Source organism: Salvelinus fontinalis, chromosome 36 (assembly GCF_029448725.1).
Source record: "Salvelinus fontinalis isolate EN_2023a chromosome 36, ASM2944872v1, whole genome shotgun sequence".
In the NCBI taxonomy this organism is placed as follows: Eukaryota; Metazoa; Chordata; class Actinopteri; order Salmoniformes; family Salmonidae; genus Salvelinus; species Salvelinus fontinalis.
In genome coordinates, this window is record NC_074700.1 from 3187300 (window position 1) to 3210759 (window position 23460).

The 23460-nt window shown below is 44.9% G+C and overlaps 1 protein-coding gene across 6 annotated transcripts in view; it reads right to left on the bottom strand.

Annotated features, from left to right (window-relative positions):
- pcdh7b (protocadherin 7b) overlaps positions 1-19334 on the bottom strand; it is a 213459-nt gene extending 194125 nt beyond the window's left edge. For 3 of the 6 annotated variants that reach the window (XM_055900393.1, XM_055900396.1, XM_055900395.1), the window contains exon 1: positions 15222-19334. In XM_055900393.1, coding sequence (XP_055756368.1) covers positions 15222-18299 — 3078 coding nt within the window. In that variant the 5' untranslated portion in view covers positions 18300-19334. The remainder of the gene's footprint in view (positions 1-15221) is intronic. The other 3 variants (XM_055900392.1, XM_055900394.1, XM_055900391.1) reach the window with 2 other exon arrangements.
- Positions 19335-23460: the final 4126 nt, after the last annotated feature.

Below are 23460 nucleotides of genomic sequence, written 5' to 3' on the forward strand. Positions count from 1 at the left end.
TAGACCATGAGTGTGAGAGCACTGCACATTGGAGGTTGTTTAAACCTGTGAAACGTTGCAAAAACATCCTGAAATGCATCCAGTACAAGTCCTAAACCAAACAATCACGTCAAACACTACATAGTGCATCTATTTAGACCCAGAAATATCTCTTAGTGTCACGATCGTGTGGAGGATTGACGGACCAATACGCAGCACTTGGAAAATAAGCCATCTCCTTTTATTTTAAAAGATGACGAAAAATAAACACGAAACACTTAATAGAAACTAACAAAAACAACAAAACGATCGTGAAGCTAAAACAACGATGTGCACACACTGGCTACAAACGTATCACATAGACAACGCTAGACACCTGAACTCCACACAAACCCATATACTACACAACAACCCCTTTACCATAAAAAACACCCAAAACCAACAAAACAAAAACATTCCCCATGTCACACCCTGACCTAACTAAAATAATAAAGAAAACAAAGAATACTAAGGCCAGGGCGTGACATAACCCCCCCCCTTAAGGTGCGAACTCCGGGCGCACCATTACACAGTCTAGGGGAGGGTCTGGGTGGGCTTCCATCCATGGTGGCGGCTCCGGCTCTGGTCGTGGTCCCCACGTCACCACAGTCCCTAACCGCCTCCTTCGCTTCCTCCAGATGACCCCCCTCCACATTAACCACACTGCATTAAGGGGCAGTTCCGGACTAAGGGGCAGTACCAGGGTAAGGGGCAGTACCAGGGTAAGGGGCAGTACCAGGGTAAGGGGCAGTACCAGGGTAAGGGGCAGCACCAGGATAAGGGGCAGCACCAGGATAAGGGGCAGCTCCGGACTGAGGAATGGCAGCTCCGGACTGAGGAATGGCAGCTCCGGACTGAGGAATGGCAGCTCCGGACTGAGGGACTGCAGCTCCGGACTGAGGGACGGCCCATGGTTGGCTGACAGATCTGGCTGCTCATGGCTGGCTGACGGATCTGGCTGCTCATGGCTGGCTGACGGATCTGGCTGCTCATGGCTGGCTGACGGATCTGGCTGCTCATGGCTAGCTGACGGATCTGGCTGCTCATGGCTAGCTGACGGATCTGGCTGCTCATGGCTAGCTGACGGATCTGGCTGCTCATGGCTAGCTGACGGATCTGGCTGCTCATGGCTGGCTGACGGATCTGGCTGCTCATGGCTGGCTGACGGATCTGGCTGCTCATGGCTAGCTGACGGATCTGGCTGCTCATGGCTAGCTGACGGATCTGGCTGCTCATGGCTAGCTGACGGATCTGGCTGCTCATGGCTAGCTGACGGATCTGGCTGCTCATGGCTAGCTGACGGATCTGGCTGCTCATGGCTAGCTGACGGATCTGGCTGCTCATGGCTAGCTGACGGATCTGGCTGCTCATGGCTAGCTGACGGATCTGGCTGCTCATGGCTAGCTGACGGATCTGGCTGCTCATGGCTAGCTGACGGATCTGGCTGCTCATGGCTAGCTGACGGATCTGGCTGCTCATGGCTAGCTGACGGATCTGGCTGCTCATGGCTCTTTGACGGCTCTGGCTGCTCATGGCTCACTGACGGCTCTGGCTGCTCATGGCTCACTGACGGCTCTGGCTGCTCATGGCTCAGATGGCGCTGGGGAGACGGATGGCTCAGATGGCGCTGGGGAGACGGATGGCTCAGATGGCGCTTGGCAGACGGGCAGTTCAGTCATCGCTGTGCAGACGGCAGACTCCTGCCGGCTGAGGCCCACTGTAGGCCTGGTGCGTGGTGCCGGGACTGGTGGCACCGGGCTGGGGACACGCATCTCAGGGCTAGTGCGGGGAGCAGCAACAGGACGCACAGGACTCTGGGGACACACAGGAGGCTTGGTGCGTGGTTTAGACACTGGTGGTAAAGGGCTGGAGACACGCACCATATAGCTAGTGCGTGGAGGAGGCACTGGTGGTACTGGGTTGGGGCGGGGAGGTGGCGCCGGAAATACCGGACCGTGCAGGCGTACTGGCTCCCTTGAACGCCGAGCCTGCCCAACCTTACCTGGTTGTATGCTCCCCGTCGCCTGACCAGTGCGGGGAGGTGGAATAACCCGCACCGGCCTATGTAGGCGAACCGGGGACACCATGCGTAAGGCTGGTGCCATGTACGCCGGCCCGAGGAGACGCACTGGTGACCAGATGCGTTGGGCCGGCTTCATGACATACGGCTCAACGCTCAGTCTAGCCCGGCCGATACGTGGAGCTGAAATGTACCGAACCGGGCTATGCACGCGTACAGGAGACACCGTGCGCTCTACTGCGTAACACGGTGTCTGCCCGTACTCCCGCTCTCCACGGTAAGTACAGGGAGTAGGCGCAGGTTTCCTACCTGACTTCGCCACACTCCCTTTAAGGCCCCCCCCAAGAAATTTTTGGGTTGTACTCACGGGTCTCCAGCCTTGTCTCCGTGCTGCCTCCTCATATCGCCTCCTCTCGGCTTTAGCTGCCTCCAGCTCTTCACGAGGAAGGCGATATTCTCCAGGTTGTGCCCACGGCCCCTTACCATCCAGTATCTCCTCCCATGTCCATGAATCCTGTGTAGGTAGGTCCTGTTGCCGCTTTCCATGCCGCTTGGTCCTATGGTGGGTAATTCTGTCACGATCGTGTGGAGGATTGACGGACCAATACGCAGCACTTGGAAAATAAGCCATCTCCTTTTATTTTAAAAGATGACGAAAAATAAACACGAAACACTTAATACAAACTAACAAAAACAACAAAACGATCGTGAAGCTAAAACAACGATGTGCACACACTGGCTACAAACGTATCACATAGACAACGCTAGACACCTGAACTCCACACAAACCCATATACTACACAACAACCCCTTTACCATAAAAAACACCCAAAACCAACAAAACAAAAACATTCCCCATGTCACACCCTGACCTAACTAAAATAATAAAGAAAACAAAGAATACTAAGGCCAGGGCGTGACACTTAGCAGTATTTGTTGTGTGTCAGTATGATTATTTTGACATCAGTAGCCTCTGAAACATTAGAAAACGGTCCACTCGTCTGACACCACACTGGTGGCACTACACAAGCATACACTGAGTGTACAAACCATTAAGGACACCTTCCTAATATTGAGTCCCCCCGTTTGCCCTCAGAACAGCCTCAATTCATCGGGGCATGGAATCTATAAAGTGTCGAAAGCATTCCCCAGGGATGCTGGCCCATGTTGACTCCAAGGTTTCCCACAGTTGTGTAAAGTTGGCCCGATGTCCTTTGGGTGGTGGACCATTCTTGATACACACAGGAAATGGTTGAGCATGAAAAACCCAGCAGCATTGCAGTTCTTGACACAAACCGGTGCACCTGGCACCTAATAGCACACCCCGTTGAAAGGCACAGAGGGATGGAAAAGCAGCCAACAATTGCTCAGCATATGTGAGAACTGACCCCATAGGGCTGACCCCATTTAGTCGAGTATTTGGTCGATGGGCATTTGGCCGACAAGATGTTGTTTTTAGTTGAACAGTGGCAAATATATTATAAAAAAATGATGGCACACGAGACAACGGTCTGATTTACGCTTGTCTGAGTGAACAAATCCATTGCGGAGGCCGCAGGCATGACACACCAGTGTCACCAGTAGTACATTTAGTACAGTAGTACATCATTTCTAATCTGCAGTGTTTGTTTGGTTGAGGTAAATTCTGTTAATGCATTCGATATGCATTGAGAATGAGAATAGTTCCTCAACATAGCCTATTTCGATAACCATTCAACATGAAAGGGGAGAAAAAAATGTCATGCTCTGATCCGGTGGAAAAGTCGTAAAAAAGTCCTATCTAATTACTTCTTATACAGCTGTGTCTGTCTGTCCGGAGCTCACTGGCACGGGAAACTCCGAGGGCCCAGAATATTTTACACAATGTTGCAAGTTTGCTAGCATGAGCTTGGCCGTACCAAGTTAATAATTGACACAATGGTTCAAGATCCTTGCAGACAGACCATGCATAGCCAATGTGATTTAAAGGATATTTTTTATCAGGATATTTTTGTTGCACCTGCGGGCTGCAACATTTTTGTTTGGTGGCTTTATGTAGGCTAGTTTTACATATTGGCAATAGAAGTTACTTTAGATTTGTATCATTTTAATTTAGATATCATTTGTATTAACCACATGACAATGACTTTGAGATATGAAGACTTTGTTATAACTGAAATGAAACTGTTCCACAAAAATGTGCATTTGCAAATCATAACTGGCAAGCAGATCAGTAGAACTGGTACAATAACTTGGCACTCCAAATGGAAAAGGTTGCCGACTGTTGGCCTATTACTGGCACCTTCAGCAGCGTAATGGCAGAAACTGCGAAGGCCGGCAACAGCGGGAGGAGGAGGGTCGGGAAGAGTTTTTTTTCTTCTGGTTAGGCTATATTGATCTCTGGCTCCATCTTTAGTAATTTGTGTGACTTCATATTTAATCACAGTGTTAAAGCATCAGATGATACGCTCAGTAGCCTACATATGGTTGATTTTATTCGAACATAGGGTGTGTGTCTACAGTATATATGGAAAAATACACGTTTAAAAAAAGAACAGATGACTGGATCGACCAAGATTTTTTTGTTGTCGGGGACAGCCCTAATCGCTCACATACACACACAGATACACGCTCAGATATGCAGATACAAAGGTACACACACAAAGATGCACACACACAGTGTACAAAGACAGGCACACGCACATGTAATCAAAATATTAAAATACACATATGCATTCACAAATGTATTCCCTAGAACACTAGCAGAGCTAAAAACATAAATATCCGTTCTTTTTGTCCTTTTCTCGTCAACATAGTATCATCACCGAAAGCCTCAGTGGACCGTGCAATTTTTATGAAGCTCAGAAACCATTGTGTTGTTGTCCATTAAAATCAAAGACAGACATACCCACATACAGTATGATCCCTATTGTGATCCTTCATGTTGACAGCAAACTATTCCCCTGAGTTTCACTAGCAGTGATGCTAAGTGATGTTCAGAGTTACTGGAGCTGCTGCTTGAAGAACAAGTAGATGAGGAGGGACAGCCACAATAGGAAACACCAACAATTGCAATGTACCTTTTAGCAAAAATTGAGTGGGCCCCTATCAGGAATTCACACTAGCCCTCAGACAAACTGAATACAAAACATCTGGAGAGCTAGGATTTCCCCTTGCTGCCGCCTCCACCTCCACAGCGACATGAAGCGCAGGAATAGATACTGGTAAAAGGGAAGAATTACCTGCAAATATTCGACATATGCAATGTAATACAATTGAAATGTGGGCTCAGAAAGAAGGGGGCATTGCTGACACTTCTACAAAAATAAGCAGGAGCGCCCGTCGAGCAATCAAGCTGCATTACGGTTGACTTTGTGACTTATCTTCCCCATTCTCTCTCTCGCCGTGTTATCAGGACAAATGTTACCAACGCATCTGGGCTGCTCCTGATTCAATCATGACTATTTACATTCATGCCCAGCCAATGGCCACAATGGCAGACGTAGCGAGGAGAAGAGGGATAGAAATAAAGGCAGGAAGAAAGAAAACAGAACAGAAGGAGAGAGAGAGACGAGCACAGAAAGAGAATGGGAAGAGAGAGCAGAATATTGACAAAGAGAGAGAGAGATTGATCAAGGCCTCCTTTTCTAGGGGTGTTTTCACACCTGGTCCCTTTCAGACAATTTCTGTGAACTCAGTGCGGTTCGAAAACAATTTGTGCAGTGTGAACACTCAGTTTCCTCAAAAGGGCCCCTGATGTGGTCCGGTTCCCTTTCCTAGTACAATGTTAATGCGAAACTCCCCAGGTCCACTTGTCATAATTCCCGTACCACACACTAAACTACTGCAACACCATTTCCCCTGCCATAAACCCTCACAAGAGAGAAGATGGTGACGTGTAGGTTTGCGGGGAAAAAATGTGTGCTGTTTTGTGTCAAGGACACACAGAAATTCCAAAATGTGTGGTTTTTAGTTCAGATTATGCGTTTGCATTATGTCATCTATATGCTAAAATAGCTTCATAAGCTGTTTATTAATTGTGGGGTTTGAATAGCGTGAAAAGATAATATATTTGGTGAGAATCACAACATAGGGTACAAAATCTAGTCTAGCTCTTAAAGGGGCAGTAGCCTACCTTGGGTGTACACTTTTCAATTAGAGCATTATTTATTCTGCAGTTATTGTATTGCTATTTATTGCTAATAGTATATTTTGATTACAATTATTATGTCTCATATTTTAACTAAATGCAATCTATTAGCTTCCAAAATGTAAGTAGGTATATCCAGCCGTCCGATAACACATTCTGATTGAATGGTTTGTCCTGCAATTTGTAAAAACCCAGAGTGCATGTTGGAAAACGATCTTGGTTCCGTTCTAAACATGTGAAAGCAAAGAGAACTCGGGTCCACAAAACAGGTGAAGTGAATCGGCAAAAGTGTTGAGTCCTCATTCAAAGGCGAGGGCAGTGTGACTATAAAGAGAACTGCGTTCTTTTGCTTTTACCCCAGAGTTCACTTTAAAGAGGACGGAGATCGGTTCTTTTAAAGAAGACTATATGTGAAAACACCATAAAGGCGATTGATTTCTACTCTTTTGAAAAAAGTCTTGCCTTCGGAAGGCCTCGCCTTCGCAATATGTTTCCAGGTCAGGTAGCCAGTGCAGCTCATTCAATGCCATTGAAATACATGAAATACATGAGGTATAATACCACTTAAGTCACATCTTATTTAGTGTTATGTACAGGGTCACCCAACCAGTAGTCAAACAATTAGTCAGACAGAATCCAACAGTATTGAGTAGGGACTAGTGTTCTCCCTCTTGCTCATTCTCACTTTCTCTCCCTCCTTACTTCCTTCAGCATCTGTTCTCCATGCATGCCTAGCTGTCAGGTAACCCTAATCTGCAGATTAGTCACTGGCCTAAAACTAATGTATTTAAATCACCCCACTCAAATTATTCAGGAATTTGCTGGCCAGTGCAATTTCACAAGTATTTTATCTCTCACTCTCTCTCTTTCTCCATCTCCCCAATATCCCCCCCTTTTCATGTGTAAAGCACATACACAAAATGCCTGGTGTGGTGTTGCCCTCCATAACAAAGTCAATTAAGCCATCCGAGACAAATGTGATCAAATTAGCATCAGTCGACACGGCAGTTGACAGACAGCACCACAGGCAACCTCCTGTACGAAACACAAAGCAGTGATGAACCAACCAGCTGATCTCATTCTGCACCATCTTCATCTTCTCACACACCACCAGCTCTTTTTCCCCTGTGCTGTGCATATACTTAATGATACACAGGCAAACAGATGCCGCTTCGTTCATGTTATGTTAGTTGCATGATGATTTCGTTTTAGTGGCTATACTCTACAAAGAATGTAATCCATTCATATGTTGTTCAACCGATTCATGCCAAATGTTTTACATGTAAGTTATACGCATAAGCTAAATGGCTACAATTCACAAACTCCCATATGGGTGAACACATACCGAATACAGAACATTTTATGCCTACTTCCTTATTTCTTTACAGTGTACCGTAACGTGGATGATCCACATGGGATTCAAATATAGAAGACAAACAAAACGAGCAATTTGCATCATACAACGGCTATGATAACAACAGTGGCCAATGGTTTTCTCTCCGGTCCAGCCTCGAGTCAGTCATTCGACCCGTTTCAGCATCCGACCCGTTTCATCGTCCACGGGGGAGTCAACCTGACCAAACACGATAAACCTCGAACAGTTCCTCTTATCAAGTAATTACCTTATTGAGTGCAACTGGTGACTGCCTCCCTTAACCTGTTTGACACAGATAGAATCAGAACCAACTAAATGGTAGGTTACAGAAACGTACTGAAGTTAACAGAGCGGGGTAAAAATACAGTAGGTAGACGATTTGCAACGGTTCTTATAGATATAGGCTGCAGACTATTTACAAACACGCTAGGTTAGTAGACGGCTATAATAAAGATTCACAGAGGGGGGCAGCAAAACAGATTAGGACAATTGTGGCACCTCAAAGGTGTTTAGGTAACCACAGTAGCTTCTGTTTTTGAACAAATTAGCCTCCAGGCAAATTGAGGTTTTTCCATATTGGTTTTGTGATCTCGGCAGAGCGACAGTGCAAAAGGCCTGTTACATCATATGTGTTTGGCTGGCGAACAGGAAGGGAACCTGTAAATAAGGTAAGTTGGGGCTTGACAAGTTGGAGGAGGGGATGGGAAGGAAGGGGGAGGATAGGAGCAACACTGTGCAAGTGGAATGAGGTGAGGGAGGCGAGGGCAGTGAGGGCAATGGGGCAATGTCCAGTCACGCTCGCTGAACCAACCCTAGCCTGAGGCGAGTCAGCCTCAGCTGACCCACTGTACGGAGATTTATACATGCCCTGAGGCAGAGGGATAGGATTACAACCTGCCTCAGTTCTCGATTGTTTAGAAAAGATAAGACAAGGATCCACCTGGACAGGGGATAACATTATTTCAAACGCCCCGCTTAAAAAAGGCATGATGAGTTACTTTAAGAGTAAACATTGTGTCTTTGGATAGAAAAGGTGAGCTATCGAAGCAATTATCTTTAATATCTTAGCTTAGCCAATAATTTAGTAACACTTTATTTGGAAAGTCCATCTGTAGATGCTCTACAGCAGGGGTCTCCAACCTTTTGTAACATGAGAGCTACTTTAAGAAAATGTAACATGTCTCGAGCTACTCATTTTATTGTAGCTTTCAAATAGGCATATTTTTCTCTTCTCCTCACCCATGCAACTCTTCCCCGGGTCCTTTGTGTACAAGAAAAGGTAGTGCACTAGGTTTTCTGTCAATATTTCTGGTAAAATAATGATTAATAAACAACTCTAAGAGGGGCCCTATAAAATCTAATTATCTTTCATATTTTCCCAAATTATGTTTTCTCATTTTTGTTTTCCTGGTTTAAAACTCTAAAAATTACAATTGTTCTGGTTTTGCAACAGCTGAACAAAACGTATTATTGTATATGGAAAGATATCTCATAGTAGTTTAGATGGTATAATGATTCTCTAAACTATACATTGCTTGTTTTGTCACATAAACCTAAACTGAACTATTTGAATTTTAGCAACCATGAAATAGCAGAGCGATTTCTGCATATTGCACCTTTAAATGTGCATCTAGGGAGTGAGGAATGTGCAGACTAATGTGCCAGTCTAGCAATGCTGCTACTGCTCATTTCATAGACACGTTTGCAAATACATTTTAGATACAAATGAAATACTTACTCATGATATACTTCTGCCAGGTAAGCCTACTTTGCAGTTAACATTTAATTGAGAAGGTTTTGGGGAAAGCATTTCAATCAACCCACAAGACGGTTATCACATCAACTGGCTACACTCGGAGTGATAGACAAACCACACAGACAGACAGATGCAAAAATGCTGGAAATAATTGGCAGATATTGTGTTAGGTTTGGCTTTTTAAGCCAATAGTGGCTAACCAGCGGTGTGATAATGTCAATGTTGCATTGATAAGGTAGTAGCTGGGAGCTTGCGGTGTCTGAAAGAGATTTGTTTATGACAGTTTGTGGTGGAACAAGTGAAAATTGCATATACTTTCAGAATTGTTTGGCAAGCTACTCATAGGTGGACTTCAAGCTACTGGTAGCTCGTGATCGACCTGTTGGAAACCCCTGCTCTACAGACTATCAGTAACATTTCAGCTAACTATCTACTAAACCTAACCCTAGACCTAACCCTAACCTTAACCCTTATTGTAATCCTTAACTTAACCCTTAACCTGACCCTAGCCTTAACCCTTACCTTAATCTTTACCCTAACCCCTTATTCTAAGCCTAACCCTAACCTTAGCAGGCAGATGCGCATCAACAGATATGTTGTTGATAGTATGACCATCTGTAGAGCATCTACAAATGGAAAATCTGGACATTTCCAAATAAAGTGTGACCAATAATTTAGCTTTAGGCATTTGGTATTTGAGAGTATGACGATGATCAACTAAAACACTGTTTAACTTCTTGAGAATACAGGGGGTGCTATTTCGCATTAGCATAATTGCCTCTACAGACTAAACTGCCTCTTATTCAATTATTGCTGTTACTATATGCATATAACCATATAGCATTGGATAGAAAACAAGCTGTGGTTTCTAAAACCGTTCCAATTGAGTCTCTGAGTCAAACACAGGTCATTTCACAGCACTTTCCCTGAGCCTGAAAAAGATTGCAAGATGTGTATGCTCGCTTCAAAGCTCTGCCTATATATGGTCACGCCACCTATGACCCGAATGACACTTCCTACTTCTTCCTATGGGTGTTTGGAAGACGTCAGAGGAGAAATTTTTTGTTTATCTTGTACTGACGTGAAATAAGACTTATTTCTTTAGCGTGACCGACAACTTCCGGTTTCTGAGATGCGCGTTTTCAGAGGTGGCATTGTCTTTTGTTATGCTGACGTTATGGATGAAAACTATCTCCGTGTCGAAGTTTGTTTGCTACATGTGACCATATCACCGTAATGTATGTTTTTTCAATATAGTTTAATCAGATTATTAGAATTTTTTCGGGAGTTTTGCCGTGTTCCGTTCTTTGAGTTTTTTAACTTTGGGAATTGACCGTGCCAGTCGACCAGTACCCAGGCTGAATGAAGAGGGGAGGTTGCCATTGTGAATGGATTGAACGACTCATCAGGACTAAGGACACCTTGATCAACATTCTGATGAAAGACCAGCAATAGTAAGACCCAATTTACGATGTTATTTCATATATCTGTCGTGCATGTGAACTGGTCGCGCGCGTCCAGCTGGTTTTGGCTGGCCTGGTTATGCTAATTAGCGATACATTTTGTTTTCGCTATAAAACATTTAAAAAATCTGAAATATTGTTTGGATTCACCAGATGTTGGGCTTTCAATGTCTGTACGCTGTGTATTTTTTCTGAAATGTTTTAAGACAAGTAATTAGTTATATAACGTTGGTCTCTGTAATTGTTCTAGCTGCATCAGCACTATATCAGATTGCAGCTGCAATGTAGAACTGTGATTTATACCTGAAAAATGCACATTTAAAAAAAAAAAACTATGCTATACCATAAATATGTTATCAGACTGTCATCTTATAAATTTGTTTGTTGGTTTGTGGCTATCAATATCTTAGTTTAGCCGAATTGGTGATAGCACCTGATGGAGTAAGAAACTGTTGGAGTAAGAAAATGGTGTCTTTTGCTAACGTGTTTAGCTAATAGATTTACATATTTTGTCTTCCCTGTAAAACATTTAAAAAATCTGAAATGGTGGTTTTATTCACAAGATCTGTGTCTTTCATTGGGTGTCTTGGACTTGTGATTTAATGATATTTAGATGCTACTATTTAATTGTGACGCTATGCTAGCGATGCTAATCAGTGTGTGGGGGGGGGGGGGTGCTCCCGGATCCGGGTTAGGTACTCTGTAGAGGTTAACACAGGGATTTAGCTACGGAAACATGACAACTGAGAACAATGTCGCAGTAGGGATACAATGGAAGAAAGAGAGAGAGACAAAAAACACAGGCTTGAATCCAATCCGTGTGGTGTTCCAGGAATGACTGAAATGTCAGGTACATCACCCTACTGTTCTAACTCAATGGCTGCTCAGTGACACGCTGGCTTCTCACTCTGTGCTCCCCTGGCTTAATGACTGCTTAAATGTCTGACGACAACCTGCTAAACTTCACTGGTTGCCTGGTTACCTGCTTGGAGCCCAAGCCGGCTGCTGCATGTGCGGTGGTTATTGTTATATTAGGTAGGCGAAGGATGAGGTGGAAGGAGACCTAGAAGGAACCTGATACCGCAGTAGAGATTCATAGTCAATAGGATAGTGAAGCTGCCCCCCCCCCCCCCCCCCAACTCTCATGTGGAAAAGTAGAGACCACTCTGTGTACCGCAAACAGGGCTCTCTTTCTTGTGTCTGTCTCTATTTCTAGGAGGACAGTGAGCGAAGGAGAGTGTGAGAAGTGGAGAAAGCGAGAGAGATCCATAAAGAGGAGAAAGTGAAGAGGGAAAGATGGAGAGAGAGAGAGCGATAGAGGGAGAGACAGTCGGTGTATGTGTGTGAGTGAGAGAGAGAGATTTGCTAATCCCATCAAAAGGTTTCAACCTCATTGAGCCTTAAATATCATAGATTGCAATGCATTTTGGATTTCCTGCCACTGTTAATTCAATAACAAAGGTTAAATCTGATATGTTTTGAATAGCAATTTCCATATCTAATGAGATCAATTTGACATTGCGGATTACCCTGTCTCCAGCAGTCGCAATACAATGTGATCTACTGTGCAATTCTCTACAATCAGATATGAAACCTTATCCCTAATCCAACCTCCCACCGGCTCCGCATGCAAAACCATAGCAACAACGGAGTCGGACAAGAAGCCATGTTTAATTCGATAGAAATAGAATCTATTCATTCTATTTCTATGTATAATTCCATCCCCAGCACCTCAGAATCCTTATGCGTTTCATTACACATTATGTCCTCAACCAAAGGGGGGTGCTTACCAGCGTGTTTTAGCTGTGGTGGCCCTAAAAAGCAAGAGCATGACTACCACTCTGCTCTCTATTAAAGACATGGTCACTTGATGCCATAATTGGGGCACATCTATACGTAAAGGGCATTTCCCAGCAATTAAATTAACCTCAGGAGACTGTAAGTGCAGCCGTTCAATCGAAGTATCAACCGGGAATGTTTGACACGGCATGCATGGGAATGTAATAACACGTTATAGAATGTTAGATACTGTCTCTCTGGTGCCTAATGGGTACATGGGGCTACAGTTGCCGCTGCTTCTGACAATATTCATTGAACCATAGTGGGCAACACTTCTACATTAGCCAGTGGGAGTTACATTTACAGTAACCGCTGAGGAGAATCGAGAAAAAGTAGCTCTGCATGTTTAAATAGAGGTAATTGCACATTATGGTGGCGGGGACAGCCTTTGCAAACCCTCAACACTCAATCATCGACATCCATGTGTGTTTCGGGTCTGTGTCTGAAAAAAAACGCTGTAGCGAGAATTCACATAAAAAAGTAAATAAATAATTATAGAAAAGTGCAGCAGCACAGCTAGCGACATACACAATACATGGCTCTGCCGCAGCGAATAGAGTGGCCTGTTAATTATGGATGGGACATCCGTAAGCAACAGCAGTCCTCACACAAAACACTGAATACGGCGCATTAGAAGCTGTTAGAGACAGTAGAGGAAAAAGAGAGGGATGGATGGACGGATGGAGAGGGAGAGTGATGAATTAAAGAGGAAATAGCAGGAGGGAAAGGGATATAGAGTAGAGTAAGGGAGAGAAGATTAATAAAGAAAGAGACACTGCATGAAAAAAAGGCAAGTGAGGAAAAGAGCAAAAAGAAATTGAGAGCAATGATTTTGAGGAGAGGGGCAGAAATTGGTGTGGTGGTGAGAGATAGAGGAGAGTGAAAGATAGGGTGGGAGAGGAGGCGGCTTTGAAGAAAGGGAAAGATGCAGAGGCGGAGAGAGAGAGAGAGAGAGAGAGAGAGAGAGAGAGAGAGAGAGAGAGAGAGAGAGAGAGAGAGAGAGAGAGGAGAGAGAGAGAGAGAGAGAGAGAGAGAGAGAGAGAGAGAGAGAGAGAGAGAGAGAGAGAGAGGAAGAGAGAGAGAGAAAGAGAGGAGAGAGAGAGAGAAGAGAGAGAGAGAGATAGAGAGAGAGAGAGAGAGAAGAGAGAGAGAGAGAGAGAGAGAGAGAGAGAGAGAGAGGAGAGGAGAAGAGAGAGAGAGAGAGAGAGAGAGAGAGGAGAGAGAAGAGAGAGAGAGAGGAGAGAGAGAGAGCAGAGAGAGAGAGAGAGAGAGAGAGAGAGAGAGAGAGAGAGAGAGAGAGAGAGATCAGCCCAATCTACTGTGCTGACAAAACAGCACACAGGAATGCAAGAGGAGTTTGCTGCTTACAACACGTAAGAGAACAATCAATAATGCATTAGATTGCCATAGAAAACATATGAAACAATAGGGTAAGTGTTATTTTCCTGGTAAATGCAGATGAAAAGGAACCGACTTCATAATGTATTAACCTTGCTTCGCACCACCTGGCTTTTTCATATATATATTTTAAGAACCATAATGATATGAATTGATTCATTCACACTTCCCTAGAATATGAATGTCCCTGTCATGCATGCAGCCATGAATGATGGCACAAAGAGTCGATGAGAGGAGCGAGTAAGATAGGAAACAGAGGAAGGGATGGCCGGAGGGAGAATGCGTAAGAGATGGGTGTCATAAGGAAATAAAGAGGGTATAGTGAGACGAAGGAGAGAGAGAGAAAGAGGGAAGAGAGAGATGGATGAAGAGATAAATGAGAGTAGCCTACAGAAGGGATGGAGAGAGCGAAAGACAGAACGTGTCTGAGACAGAACATGAGCGAGAAAGAGAGAGAAAGAGCAGGAGGGAGAGGTTTATGTAAGCCCGATTTGACTGCTGGGTCAGTGAATTGATGCAGACACATCAGGGCACAGGAATGTTGTGACCTCCTGCCCAGATGTTCCTAGTCAAGCTGAAATCCATGTAAAACAAGGCACCATCGGTTAGCATTCCTTTAGAAGGCCACTCCTGTATTTCATTATCACAATGTCTTCCTTTATTTTCTCCTTTCTCTTGTTTTTTTTCACCCCTTAAAAGGAAGAAAAAGGTTGCCGTGTTACAAAGAGGGCGGGGAGTTATTGACCTAGCAGAAGGGTATCCTAGCTACCTAGCCACACTGTGATAGAATAACTGCAAACCAGACCCGTATGCAGGCGGTCTACAACACTCAAAACACATACGTCAGCCAAAGTGACACCCCAGTCAAACAAAACCGCCTCACAATACTAGAGAGAGCCGGATACGCTCCGGCGAGTGAAAATGATATCCTGGCATTGGCTACGCATGTCCTCATTTCCTTTTTCAATATCACATGGTGAGTGGCACTCCAAACCCAAACAGATCAATACAGCTAACTTGACACATATTAGCACCATAAAAGCAACATGACTACTGAGACTAGGCCTGTCAGGAGGCATTACGCAGGAGATAACACTAAGAGAGGGAGAAACATGACACATTTGAAAACAGAAAGAAAAAAAAGGAGGAAAAAATGACATATATATATATATATATATATATATATATATATATATATATATATTGAGTCAATGTATTCTTACCTGTTTGTTGTACTTGTTGATGGTTTGACTGCTGTACTCAGAGCAGTGGTCAGATCCAAGGGAAATGTTATCTCCGGTGCCAACGAAGGTGTTGGCAGGGGGCAGGTCCTGAACAGCCTGATGCTTTTTCCCGGCCGTGGGCGACTGGGGGTGGAGCTGGACCGTGGGTAGTGGCGAGCTGGACTTGTAGTGCCGGGCCAGATCCGGGCTCCCGGGCCCTCCGTTAACAGACCGGTACCGGCCCATCCCAGGGCTGTCCGACAGCTTCTCGTTGACACCATCGTAGCGCTGGCCGTTGGGCTTGGAGGCCTCAATGGTGACGATGCTGCTGTACAGTGGCTGTTTGGACTTCTTGTTCTTCTTGTCTTTCTTAGGCTTTTTGCCCTTGTCATGCTGCTGAGGGGTGAAGAAGTCCTCGTGGTCCTTCTTGCCTGCCTCATAGCCATTCTTGGTCTTGGGGCGGCAGTAACGGGCCATGACGACGATGAGGATGATGAGAATGACCGTCATGATGCCCGACACCACCCCGATGACGATGCTCAGCCGCTGCTTACCCAGGTCGTAGTTGGGGTCACCAGCGATGTTGGTATTGAGCGGCGTACCCAGGCTCTTGGCCACCTGGGCCTCTACGATGGTGGAGTTGGAGAGGGTCTCATTGACATAGACATGCACAAGGGTAGTGGTGCTCTGGGAGGGCTGCCCGCTGTCGTTCACCTGGACCACCAGTCTATGAAGGCCATAGTGTTTCTGCTCCAGCTTCCCCACCAGTGAGATGACCCCGCTGCCCCCGTCAATCTCAAACAGTTTGAAGGGGTTTCCGCCGATGATGCTGTAGCTCAGGTCAGCGTTGATCCCTGTGTCCGTATCAGTGGCTATGACGGTACGTACTACAGTCCTGATGTTGCTGGAGGGGGGCAGGAGGGTGTAAGAGCTGTTGATGGGGAAGGTGACGGTTGGCGGGTTGTCGTTCTCGTCCATCACAAAAAGTGACACAGTGGCTGTGGCGGATCTGGGCGGGTCTCCACCGTCCACGGCCTTGACCCTAAACGTGTATGAAGTCTTCTGCTCACGGTCAAATGACATGGTGGAGAAAATGGTTCCTGTGTCATTCTCAATGGAGAAGATATCCTCCTCTTCCTCGATGAAGAGGCTCATTTCAGCGTTCTGGCCCTGGTCGGCGTCAATGACGGTCACCATGCCAACCGGGCTGTTGGGTGTTAGGTTCTCTTTGACGTAGAAGGTGAACACGTCCTGCATGAACTTTGGCTCATTGTCGTTCTTATCTGCCACCCGGACCACCACAGTGGCTGACCCCTGGAGAATGGGCATGCCCTTATCTTTAGCTATCACTTTGAACTCATACCTCTCTGTTTGCTCCCTGTCCAGAATGGTGTTTACTCTGATGTCCCCACTGTCTGCATCAATGGAGAATATCCCATTTACAGAGGAGACGAGGGAGTAGGCGATTTCTGCATTCTTGCCACTATCGGCATCGATTGCCCGCACTGTGGTCACCCTCTCGCCTGGGGCATTGTTTTCCAGAAAGGACACCTCCACCACGTTCTGGCTAAAGATGGGTGGGTTGTCGTTGAAGTCTCCCACCTTCACGATAAGCGAGTTATTACTGGCCAGGCTAGGGCTTCCTGAGTCCACAGCCACGATGACCACGTTGTACTCCTGTGTGGCCTCATAGTCCAGTGGGGCTGATGTATGGAGGAAGTATTTCTTCTTATTCATCTCACCCTCAATCTCACTGGCCGGTTTGAGCTGGAAGGGCACGTCACCCACCACAGTGCAGGTCACGATGCCGTTCTCGCCCTGATCGCGGTCTGACACCTGGACTAAGGCTATAGGCGTGTCTACCACTACATCCTCTGCCACGTTGGCCACTCCGTCTTTCAAGAAAATGCGTCCGATCTTACGAATCTCGATAGCAGGCACGTTGTCGTTCTCATCTTTGATGTTGAGGACCACGGTGGCCTTGTCCATTTTGGGCGGCTGGCCTCGGTCCCTCGCCATGACCGTGAAGCGTAGTTGACTCACCTCCTCGCGGTCAATACGATGGAGCACGCTAAGCCACCCCGAGCTCTCGTCCAGCCTCAGCAGCCTACGCACCGACTCTGTGGCCGCGCCGAATACGTACTCGATCTGACCGTTCACCCCGACGTCCGCGTCAGCTGCTTTCAGCTGCAGGATGGGGGCACCAGGGGAGCTGTTCTCCGGCAGGTCAGCCTCATACACAGCCTTCTCAAAGCGGGGGCTGTTGTCATTCACATCAGTGATCATCACCCTCAGGATGGCCTGGGAGGAGCGTGGGGGGTCGCCCCCATCCCTAACACGCAGGGTGAGCTCATAGGAGTCCCTCTGCTCCCTGTCCAGCGCCCCTTTAATGATGAGCTGCGGCTGTTTTTCCCCGTCCGTTGTGTCAGCGACTTGCAGTTCAAAGACGCTGCTCCTGGCTGCCCCCTCATCAAATCTCCTGCTGTCCACTCCGCGTCCCCCTGAGTTCGAACCCAGGCGCCTGGAGCTCTCCCCGCTGTCCTGAATAAGCTCATATCTCTCAATTCCGTTCCTGCCAAAATCTCTGTCGGTGGCAGTGGGCAGGAGATAGAGAGTGCCAATCGGTCTGTTCTCCTCCACTGACAGTGTCAGAACAGGAGAGGGGAAAGACGGGGTGTTGTCATTTATGTCTAAAATAATGACTTTCCCCTCGAACAGGTCAACCCAGCTCTGAGCCGGTCCAATTACTGACACTTCAAAATCTATGAAACATTCGTTTTCATCAAATATCATTTGGCACTGCTGTAATTTTTCACGGTCTATCCGCCGTTCATTAGTGGTCAGCTCGCCTGTTATATTATCTATTTTGAAAAAATCAGAGCCGGACTCGAGGGTAAACGTCACCTCACCAGACCCGGCGACGATTCCGAGGTCTTTGGCTACGTTCCCTACCCTGACATCGGCGGGTCCCTCCTCAGCCAAGCGATATCGCAACACTTGCTTGGCATCGGGCTGATTCAGCAGCTGCAGGATGAGTAAAGTGTAGCATATATAGTCCACTGCGCCAGTAGTCCTCATTGTTCCCCGCAATGTCTCAACTGGATTTTAAAGCCTTGAATCGAATGAGGATGACGTTTACTTGCTGCTTTTGTTTTTGGAAAACATAATTTTCCTTCTCGGTGAATTTGAAGTCCTTCGTTTCAGGATGTGTAAGACTTCATACTCCGGACGCACACCAACACCGCTTCAACTGCAGTGAATAAGAGCAAGTGCACCCGCTATACTTTTCTTCATTTATTTTTTTTGTGGGGGGGGGGATTATCCTCACCCCTTTTTTCCAGCAACGAATAAATGTTTCTTTAACAGTCCGTTCAGTCTGGTTATATCCTATGTCATGAATTCATAAGGATTCCGAATATCTTATCATGCCTGTAAAGAGAAAATGTCCAAAATTTTATCTTATTTTATTTTAATGTTGAATCAGTCTGAGGTTATTCAGTTAGACAAAAAATAAAATCTCCCAGATTGATATAGAAGCGATGTAAATGGTCAAGATTCCTTCGAATATATTTCCAACAGATTAGTGGCAATGAAATGCCCGCACAGATTCCCAAATTGTGATGATACAGTTAGGCTACTTTACAGAGCCACTCGTCTTCTTACCTTGAAGCAGCGTACAAGCAACACATTATGTGTCCAGTAGCCTACCCAAGCAGCATCCGTGCACTCTGATTTCTTCTCTACGTTCACTCATTTATAAGAAGCAGCCCGTAAGTAGTTAAGGTTAGTTCTCACAGTCGCAAGCAATACGGATAGATAAAAAAAAACTGATAGTGAGGGAATAATAAAAAATGAAACAAACAAGGACAATTGTAATTCCCGATGTAGATAATTGGAAAATGTCGGTGAATTATTACGTGAGAATCCTCGTTTTTTACCGCATTCTCAATCCAAGCGACCACTCTTCACATGCATGAACGCGGCGTGCGTTTGCAGCACCTATCTGCTGGACTGTGAGAGCGATTCACAATTGTGTCTCGCGCGCTCTCTCCACCTCTCCAGTTTCGTTCCCCAGCGCACGCAACTAGGGCTGCACTTGTTTGGTAGGTTTCTAGAGGGTAGGCGACGAAGTAGCCTATTTGTTAAAATGAGAGGGAGGGAAAGAGAGAGACGAGAGTCCTTTTTTTCTCGTTAATAAAGGGATGATTTAACCAAATGTGACTCTGTACCACATGAAGAAAATGCAATTGCAATGCATCACACACTACCCATTCGAATGGTCTTAGTCAGGGTGCGGGGCGGGGGTATAGTGAGATGGCTTAGAAAAGATACACTCTACCATGAACCATTTTACGAGGATGTCGCTTCATTAATTAAATGTGTAAATTGCGTTATGGCTCAGCCTATAATGCGCCAATAGAAAATATTGGACTGCCGCATTTTACATGGTGGTGTTTTGTTCACTACACAGTCATACGATGTCTGTAGCCAGTTGACCGTGCTATGACCGTAATGTATATTTCTCACTAAAGTTGAGATAGTTGCCGCTCATTTTCGAGTGAGGGCTTGACCATTCCAACACGCCGGTTCCATTTCGTATGCATTTGTTGTCAAACTTTTACGCGTGTAGGCTACGATAGCCTACAGTCCTCTATCCAAGTGATATCTTTAACCTATGACTCCATCGTCCAGTCATTATGTAGCCTACTTATGCATAATTATTTGTTGGTTCAGTTAAGTATTATGACCAAACGAGGAGATATAGGCCCCTACGTGTAGGATTCTGAGCGCAGCGCTGGGGTTTCTCTCCGTGGTTACGGATATACATGTGTGCGGTCGCCCGTGGCTTTGTTCTCTCCGGGGAAGCGAGCTCAGTGTTACCTAGTCCCTTATTATTTCCATGAATGCAGCCGAGACACCTCCGTGGATGGGCTAGTCAGAGCGTGCGACACTTGGACACTGCTCAACCCACCCAGAACCTATCCCTGGCAGAGATGTGTGATGCTACAGTGTGGGGGGCTATAGCCCATGGTGGGCAATTCAACTCCATACATTGGAATGTAAAAACAAGTCTAGATCTAAACACCTTCCCTGACAAAAAAATATATTTGATGCCAAAGCGGAATAATTTCAATTAATCAACGCTAATATACGTGAGTGCACGCGTAGGCATCACGGCATGTGAATTCGTCCTCGCGTAAAGGTTTCCCCCCTCTCTCACTTAACACAGGGAGACCCGTATACTGTAGCCAACTGTGCTGTGCGTGTGGTGAAGGTATGGCATCGCAATAAAAGAAAAGGAGAAAGGCTGCGGCTGTAATTTTGAGGCTCCTCTGAATTCCAGCAGTGGTCAGTTCTTTGCTCTCTATCGCCCTCTGTCTTTGACTAATATTTACAATGACAATATTCTCTTCAGCTAATGTACATACAATTCAGTGAGGTGTATTTTGGGATACTTTTTTTGATGGACATCTCGGTTGTGTATACTAACATGCTTTTTGAACTGACCAACATATATATTTATTTAGATATACAGTACCAGTCAAAAGTTTGGACACACCTACTCATTCAAGCGTTTTTCTTTATTTTGACTATTTTCTACATTGTATAATAATAGTGAAGACGTCAAAACTATGAAATCACACGTATGGAATCATGTAGTAACCAAAAAAGTGTTAAACTAATCGAAATATATTTTATATTTGAGATTCTTCAAAGTAGTCACCCTTTGCCTTGAGGACAGCTTTGCACACTCTTGGCATTCTCTCAACCAGCTTCACGAGGTAGCCACCTGGAATGCATTTCTATTAACAGTTGTGCCTTGTTAAAAGTTATTTTGTCAAATTTATTTTCTTCTTAATGCAATTGTGCCAATCAGCTGTGTTCTAACAAGGTAGGGGTGGTATACAGAAGATAGCCCTTTTTGGCAAAAGACTATATCCATATGATGGCAAGAACATTCCATCAATACTTTAAGACATGAAGGTCAGTCAATATGGAAAATATCAAGAACTTTAAAAGTTTTTTCAAGTGCAGTCGCAAAAACCATCAAGCATTATGATGAAACTGGCTCTCATGAGAACCGCCACAGGAAAGGAAGACCCAGAGTTACCTCTGCTGCAGAGGATAAGTCAACCTGTTTGGGCTAGGGGGCAGCATTTTCACGTGAAAATGAAAGCGGAGCCAGAGTAAGCTGCCTGCTACTCAGTCCCAGTTGCTAATATATATGTATATTATTAGTAGATATATGGATAGAAAACACTCTGAAGTTTCTAAAACTGTTTGAATGATGACTGTGAGTATAACAACACTCTTATGGCAGGCGAAAACCTGAGAAGAATCCAACCAGGAAGTGGGAAATCTGAGGTTTGTATTTTTTCAACTCTTTGCCTATCGAATACACAGCGTCTATGGGGTCAGATTGCACTTCCTACGGCTTCCACTAGATGTCAAAAGTCTTTAGAACCTTGTTTGATGCTTCTGCTGTGAAGTCGGGGCGATTGAGAGGAGATTGAGTAAGGTCTCTCCCAGAGAGCCACAAGCTCACAATGCACGTTCACGTGAGAGTTAGCTTGAGTTCCATTGCATTGCTGAAGACAAAGGAATTCTCCGGTTGGACCATTATTGAAGATTTATGTTAAAAACATCCTAAAGATGGATCCTATACTTCGTTTGACATGTTTCTACGGACTGTAATGGAACTTTGTGACTTTTCGTCTACTCCTAGTGATCGTGCGTCATGAATTTGGAATACTGGGCTAAACGCGCAAACAAAAAGGAGGTATTTGGATAAAATTATTAACTTTATCGAACAAATCAAACATTTTTTTGTGGAACTGGGATTCCTGGGAGTGCATTCTGATGAAGATCATCAAAGGTAAGTGAATATTTATAATGCTATTTCTGACTTCTGTTGACTCCAACATGGCGGATATGTCGTTGGATTGTGTTGGTCTCTGAGTGGCGTACTCAGATTATTGCATGGTTTGCTTTTCCGTTAACTTCTTGCAACTATAGGGGGTGCTGTTTCGCATTAGCATAATTTGCTCTACAGATTAAACTGCCTAGTACTTAATTCTTGCTCGTACAATATGCATATTATTGTTATTATTGGATAGAAAACACTCTCTAGTTTCTATAGCCGTTTGAATTATGTCTCTGAGTGGAACAGAACTCGTCCTACAGCACTATTCCTCCGAATGAGTGATTTTTCAGAACTCTTGGCCTCTGGTTCCAGATCAGTTTTAAAGCCACTGTAAATCCTATGAGGATACAAACACTGCCCACGCCTTCCTCTAGATGTCAGTAAGTGGTGACAATTTGAATGGAGTCGATTGCGCAATCATGGCCTCTATAAATCACCAAATACCGGAAGTAGCGTTCTTTTGGACTCTGCGCTCAACGCAAGAAGGATATCTGACTGGCCTTTTTCCAAGCCTTGGTTTAGCCAGTAATATAGCGTCGGTCATGTTTTTACTCGTTATAGGTGTTAGAAACATCATAAGGTAGTTAATTTAAACCGTTTTATAGCAATTTATATCCGTTTAGTGCGATTTTGAGGCATTTCTATGTGATGCTCTTTGAAGAGCCGGGCACGTTTTGGGGTCCCGGTCGAACGTTAGTGGGCATTTCGACGGCCAGAGGGCATCTTTCGACCAAAAGAAGATTAGACCCAAGAAAGGATTCATTGCCCAAGATTCTGATGGAAGATCACCTCATAGTAAGAAATATTTAAGATGATAAATCGTTGTTCTGTAGAAAAATGTTAAACGCACGTTCCGCCATTTTGTTAGGTGTAGCTTTGCTTGGTGCAACCTGTATTGAAAAGTAAGGATAATTTAAAAAATGTAATTCCGCGATTGTATTAAGAATTAAATTGTCTATCAATCACTGTCCACCCTATATTTTTTAGTCAAGTTTATGAGTATTTATGTATAAGACTAGATCACTGTCTAATATGGTGCACGACATTTTCTGACCAGCTGGGCTACTTTTGTCATTGTCTAACCATGATTTTGGTGGCTAAATATGCACATTTTCGAACAAACTCTATACGTATGTTGTAATATGATGTTACAGGAGTGTCATCTGAAGAATTCTGAGAAGGTTAGTGAAAAAATGTATATATTTTGGCGATGATAACGATATCGCTCTCTTTGGCTTGAATCAATGGTCGGGTAACGTTTGCATATGTGGTATGCTAATATAACGATTTATTGTGTTTTCGCTGTAAAACACT